This window comes from Vigna radiata, unplaced genomic scaffold (assembly GCF_000741045.1).
Source record: "Vigna radiata var. radiata cultivar VC1973A unplaced genomic scaffold, Vradiata_ver6 scaffold_474, whole genome shotgun sequence".
Classification (NCBI taxonomy): domain Eukaryota; kingdom Viridiplantae; phylum Streptophyta; class Magnoliopsida; order Fabales; family Fabaceae; genus Vigna; species Vigna radiata.
Window position 1 is genome coordinate 4,248 of NW_014543792.1, and position 7,011 is coordinate 11,258.

General features: G+C 29.4%; 1 protein-coding gene across 2 annotated transcripts; it reads right to left on the reverse strand.

Annotated features, from left to right (window-relative positions):
* Positions 1-3,722: 3,722 nt before the first annotated feature.
* On the reverse strand, positions 3,723-6,253 carry LOC106754783 (tyrosine aminotransferase). 2 transcript variants are annotated; one of them, XM_014636846.2, is made up of 7 exons: positions 5,942-6,253; positions 5,053-5,392; positions 4,756-4,974; positions 4,580-4,639; positions 4,245-4,400; positions 4,060-4,153; positions 3,723-3,972 (listed from the first exon to the last, which is right to left on the reverse strand). In XM_014636846.2, the coding sequence occupies exons 1-7, from the start codon at positions 6,211-6,213 to the stop codon at positions 3,854-3,856; spliced, it is 1,260 nt and encodes a 419-aa protein (XP_014492332.1). In that variant the 5' UTR covers positions 6,214-6,253; the 3' UTR covers positions 3,723-3,853. The 2 variants fall into 2 exon arrangements, with proteins under 2 accessions (XP_014492332.1, XP_014492333.1); XM_014636847.2 differs by lacking the exon at positions 4,245-4,400.
* Between the last annotated feature and the right edge of the window lie 758 nt (positions 6,254-7,011).

Consider the following 7,011-nt stretch of genomic DNA (forward strand, 5'->3'; position numbering starts at 1 on the left):
CAATCTCCATTCCGCTGCCAACTCTGGTCCGAGGAGCCACTCCTTCTTGAAGATTGGAGTCGCTTCTATCAGTTTGTATCATACTAAGGTTTTTGTAAAGTTTCAAATTTATGATTATTTTAGGATAACTGTAAGTTAACTTTATTTCCTGTAATTGTTCTATTTTATTATAAATGTAAGAACTTTTAAATATAATTTACAACTATATTTTTAAGATGTTACAACACTCAAATGTCATTGATTTTTTGAATACCCAGTGTCGTTTAAAAAATTAATCTCAATTTAAAATTAAAAAGTGAGTAATAGTAAAAAGTTTCTTTATAAAATGAACTAAAAAACTATAATAGCAGTATTTCAGAATTTCAGCATATGCATTTTAAGTATTCTGAATAACCAGAATATATTCCTCAATTTATTCCTATACAACTTCTATTATTAGTCAAAAATATGTGCCTAAACCAAATGCATTTCTTTGATAATATAAACAAAACTTTACCAACTAGTTGGACATCAAGCATATATTAAAAAACGTTCAAGCATATACTAACAAATCACGAATATTTTTAATAATCTAATATATCCTCAAACGCATCATATATTCACTTTAAAATATTAGATCATAAGGCTTATACGTAGTAGATTCCGAATTCGGGTATTGTAAAAAATAATATGCGCATGCATTAACTACTAAAATTGTCCTATCCGTGCATGAAATTATATTAATTAGTAAAACAAAATTTACATACAAAATTTATCAAATTTAAGAATTTTAACTATCGATAGAACTCAATAAAATCTATCTGTAATATATGCCAATAAATTAAAATTTTTATTTTCGATATTTTTTTTAAAATTAGTTAATAATTTATAATGTTTATTATTTAAAAATATTTCAGTTAGTGATTTTCATCATTAAAATGGACATCAAAGTTTTTTCTTTAAAATTTGATTATATCATAGTAAAACTTGTTTGTAATTTAAAAAAAAAATCATGAATAAGTCTATCAAAATGGATTTAAAAGAATATATCAGTAATTTTATTTTTTTAAAATCCATCAATTGACTTCTTAACAATCTATTACTAAAATAGACACCAACTTTAATACTAAATCTAATAAAATATTTGTTCTAAATTAATTAAACATGAGTGAGAAAAAGAAAAATAAAGAAGAGGGGGAGATAGTGGAGATGGATAAGGAAGAGAATGAGTTAAAGGAGAAAAAAAAGATGTAGAGGAGGAGGAGAAGAAAGAGAAGGAAGAGGAGAGGATACATAGGAGGAGCAAGAAAAGGAAAAAGAAGAAGGGAAAGAAAGAAAAAATAAGAGGAGAAGAAAGAGGAAAAATAAAATCTTAATATTTACCAACAAACATTCTATTAATAAATTTACATTAATAAATTTATAATTTTCAGTAATTCATTTATTATAGTCGATAAGTTAATAATTTTAATTTATCGATAAATTCTAATAATTTTCAACAAATTCGACTATTGATAATATTGTCTTTTATATATATATATGGCAAAAAAAAAAATGAATGTGAAGGAAAGAAAAAGAAAAATACACAATATTCGTTCATAAGGATTCAAAGCTCTAGTATGACTATGATTGGTACATGATAAGATTTTGAGAGTAGAACAATAATGGTTAGGTGACACTAATTAGGGCATTTGAGGCTAGAGAGTAGGAAACAAAGGTCAAGGCACACAACTTGAAAGGAAAGATGACATTGTTGGACATCAAAATGCAAATTTTAGATTTTAAAGATTAATTTTGTTAAATATGTGGGTAACTCTTAATGCTGTCAAAACGGATCATTCGGCTCAACTCGACCTGTTCTAATCACTTAGTGAGCCAATCTAACGCGACTCATTTATTAGCAAGTCAAAATTTGAACCCAGCTCGACCCACCATAGTTTGGTGGGTTAAACGGGTTGACTCACTAGCTCATTTAATTATAACTTTTTTAAAATAAAAAAATTTCATTCAAATCTAAATAAACTATACTCCCAAAATGATATTAGACTCAAGACAATTCAAAATAATAAAAAAATGTACAATATTATCCACATGTAATGAGCCGGATGGTATTTTTTAAGGTTTCATAAGATAATAAATTAATAAAATAAAATTAGATGGGTTGGTGAGCCAACCCGACTTACCACAAATTCAAATCCAGATGAGTCGGGTTTAAATGAGAGGTTGAAAATTGACCCGCATAAAAAAAATATATATTTTTTCATATCTAACCCAGACCGAACCCGTGGTGGGTCGAGTTGACTCGCGAGTTGTAACCCATTTTGACAGCTCTAATAAATCTAATTTGGGTGTTGCTCCCTCTACCTCCCCAAGTGGGTCCTGCACCTCCCCACTATTTTAATTTATTTCAAAAATATTCTACACCTCCTCAATATTTTCTTTTATTCCAAAAATACCCTACACCTCCCTATTAACCTTAACAATATTTCTCTTTCTTTCTCTACATTAATGGAGCATTTACATGGCTCATTAATGGACCATTTACATGACTTAAATTACTTGGGATATATTTTATTAAATAAGTTTGATTCAATCTTATTTTCGCTGCTGAATATATTTTTTTCTTTTCAAATTACTTAATAAATGGTAAAATTTTGTTATAAATTTCTAGAAAAATGTTTATATATGTGTGTGTTTTTTTACATATAATATCTATAAATTTTAACATTATATTATGTTTTAACTCACCGACATGTTTGACTCAAATAACTTGAATAAAATATTTAATTTATTAGATAAATAATATAAAAATATTATTAAATACTTAAAATATAAAAAAAAAGTTATTTGTTAAAGATTTAGAATTTATTTAGTTGTTTTGTTATTATAAAATTAGTATATAATAATAATATATCATTATTTACTATTAATATTATTATGTTTATTATTTTGTATTTGCATCTAACTTTTAATTTTATAAAATAGAAATTGTGGAAGTACTAATATTTAAGTTTCCTCTGAATTTTATATTTTGTAATATATCACCAATTCAAATCTAAACCATGTGAATGCTCCATTATTGTAGAGAGAGAAAGAGAAAGATTGTTGAGGATAGTGAGGAGGTGTAGGGTATTTTTNGAATAAAAGAAAATAGTGGAGATGTGTAAAATATTTTTGAAATAAATGAAAATAATAGGGAGATGGAGAAGCACTTAGAGAGGTGGAAGGAGCAACACCCATGATTTATTATACGTGAGTTACAATTTAGATACAATTAGTCATACATGCAAATTATGTCCTTTAAAACTATTCTCATCTCAACACGCCAAAATTTCATATATACTAACTATTTGTACAAATAATTTGTAATAGGGAAATTATTTATTCAATCATAATTTTCTTATATTTTTAAGAAACTTAGGTTATGATAAAAGAAATACTTACTTGAATAATTATAATATTTATAATATGTTTTGCGTGTTTATGAATATAATCAGATAAGAATTAAAAATTAGAAAAAAAATATGTATTTAGAAACTTAATTCATAATAAAGTCTCATAGTGAATACTATAAAAATGTAAAATTGCCTTTGATTTAGATAATCTTACCACACATCGCAAGTTTTATTACATAAGTCTTTCTTATATAATTTAAGAATTTATTTTTTAAATTAAAAATTAGTTTAGGCGTAAATTAAAAATGCTCTTTTTAATCACATTTTACCTTTATATATATCGGGAGATGGATTGAAGATTGATAATATAAAAAGAGGAGAGTGTCTTCATACATATATTTTGCCAAAGAAATGGTGTTCATAAATATAACATGGATAAGAAACCAACACTTCCCACCCTTTTACCTTGTGACATGACTTCATGACATCTTGGCATATCGAAGGCAAAATGCTTTAATCCTGCTGAAGCCATCTACAATATTGGAAGGATCCACAGCAAAACTAATTCGAACCCAATTCTTCAGTCCAACCATAACCCCTATAGTATCAATGCTCATCATCAATAAAGGCAAATTTACTATGAGACTAAGGAAAATAAGATTGCAGAAGAAGAAAAACATATTACCAGGAAGAAGAATGACAGATTCCTCTTCGGCTAGCTTGGCGCAGAAATCCATGTCATCAACAATGTCCTTAATTTGCGAAAAGTTAATTTTCACCTGCTCCGTTTAATTTACTATTAATTGATCATATGTGATCCAATGTTAATGCCATAACATGATGACAACCTTAAAGTTCTTTGCCACCTACCAACACACACATGGCTCCTTCTGGTTTGTTCGGGCATGTTAAGCAAGGAATCTCTTTGCATAAATCATAGAACTTATTTGCTGTCTCCCTCAATATATTAAGATTTTTTACGAAGAAATCATCTTTGGTTTTGCCAATGATGTCAGGTATTGCTGCCTGTAAACTTATTAGCGGTAATTTTTCTTTAGAGGGGAAAGAAAATGAAACAAAATGGGAAATGGGCATGTCTGAAATTTTGAATTTAATCTATGCTCAGAAGAAAACAAAAATGTCATTTTGTATGATTGATTTTATGTTGGTCTTTTATTTTGCTTATGGTAGTTTTCATTGGTTACCTGCAAGATGGTTGGAAGGTCAGTTGAGATTTCCAAATAGTCGATGATATTTTTCACCAGCTGATAAAGAAAGAAAACAATTGCAAAATTCATACAACATAATCAGTGAAATATCAAGATGATAAATAGAAAGGTTTATTTCATTTGATGTTGAAAATGATAAGGAGAAATCTAACCCCAGTTTTGTGAAAAATTCCACGAGGGTCACATGTGGCTATCCAACCAGTTCTCCAACCGGGAACCAACCATCTTTTTGACAAAGATCCAATTGTAATGACAGGCACTATTGATGAAAACATTCCCATGGGGACAAACGGATTACTTCCATAAGTTATATGAGCATAAACTTCATCAGAAACAACAAAGATTCCGAGTTTTCTCGCAACCTCAGCAACCTGCAAGAGCACTGAAAAATCATCACATTTCATTTCCAACACTCAAATAAACACTCATTAAAGAGTAAATATGTGTACCCTTTTTAAATATTGGTATGTGAATACATTTCCACAAGGATTGCTAGGATTGATGAGGACCATAGCCACTGTTTTGTCATCTGCCAGAGCTTCGAGGGAATCGAGGTCCACCTCCCAACCTCTCTCAGGCAAAAGATCAAAATGCCGAACTTCAAGGGCACAGCAAGAAGCACGAGAATCATATTGCGGGTACCCTGGTCTTGGAAGGAGAATGTTGGCACCAGGATGTCCAAGAACTGGCAAGATAATATCTATAGCTTGTGTTCCACCAACGGTGATAAAAACATTCTCGGGTGATAACTGGAATGGAAGATCAGCAGAGAGATAATTTGCAATTGCCCTGTTCGGTAATGGCAGTTCATTATTACCAACATATAATCATAAATTGACCGTTGCTAGGGAATTGCATGCATATTCATTTGTGGGATTGCGAAATACCATTACACCTCAAGGAAAGGAATATAATGTTAGACTTGATCATCCTATCGATTTGGCTTGTCAAACTTTATCAACTAGTTTATTACCTAGTACTAAAGAGCATCCACGCACGAGATACGGTTGTTTAACTTTCAAACTTTTGCTGATCCTATAATATCATGAAATTTAAGAAATTCTACATTTTGAACCCGACTAACATAAAGAATCAACAACACCTCCACCAAAACTTTATAATTTATGAATCTTTTCCTTCAACATACTCAACTTTTTTTTTTTATTCTTTCCAACACTGTTATTTATATAGACACTTAAATTTATACAAAAACTGAGTTGTAATGGTGAAGCAGAAAAAGTGTGTCAGAAGTGGTTCTTAAGTTTCACTAGAAATGCTTAGTATTATTAGATGACAGAGTAGTTTGATTTAGTAGATTAGAGTTGAGAGTGAAGAAACCTCTTTGCCTCGGGTAAGCCAACGGTGGGAGAGTAAGAGTTGTAGTTATAAGAGTGAACAGCAGTTGCAACAGCATGAGAAGCATCGGGGGTAGTCCGATAGAGTGGGTTATCTGTAGGATCTACACGACAGAGACGAATTAGAGGTTTGTTGTCTCCACTGTTGTTCACTTTTTCCATCAACATGTTATAGGCTCCTCTCACAGACATGGATGAAGCCTTCAGCTTTTGGTTCCCATCAAAGTTCCATTTCTTCTCACTTCCATTCTCCATTTCTTTCGGTCTCTGCGGCGTCCGAGTCTGGTCAACCAAGAGAACTTCACATAAACAAAAGAAAAGATGCCATCCATGTGTATCTTGTTTTTATATGCTTTTTTTAACATGGAGTGGGTGGGGAAGTCATAACATGAATTCTCGAATATCAACAAACCTTCTCAAATCAAACAATAACACGTAAGATTAAATTCTAGTTTGGTGATAACAAATGCAAGAGTCACCAACCATCTATTTATCCTTCTGTGTTGGATTTTTTTTACTTTTTACATTTATCTAGTCACGTCTCAATCTCATCTCAGCTTAACCTTCATTTAGTGCCTAATTGCCGTTTTATACTGTTAATGATTGTTCTGCTTTCATGTTACCTGTCCGCCGATCAGTTTATTACCATACATCAATTGGTTCTCGAGTAAGAAAAGGAATCACCAAAACACTTGTATTTGCATGATGTATTATTTGTTACCGATAATTAGTATCTACGTCTAACTAGTGAATATTTTAATATTTATTTTCTAAGATGTGATATTATATTATTTGTATTTTGTGAAAAAAATAAAATATAATTTTAATTTATATTTTATTAAGTAAAAGTTAATTAAAATTAATTTATATTTTGTTAGGTTAAATTTAATTAAAATTATATTTAATTTAATTTATATTATATTTTGTATATTTTTTTTTATAATTTTATATATATTTTCCTTTAAAAATTTATAAAATATATTTTTTTCTAAAATATACATGAGTATTTATTAATGTTTAAAGATTTTTAAATACTTGTAAATATTTTTTAAA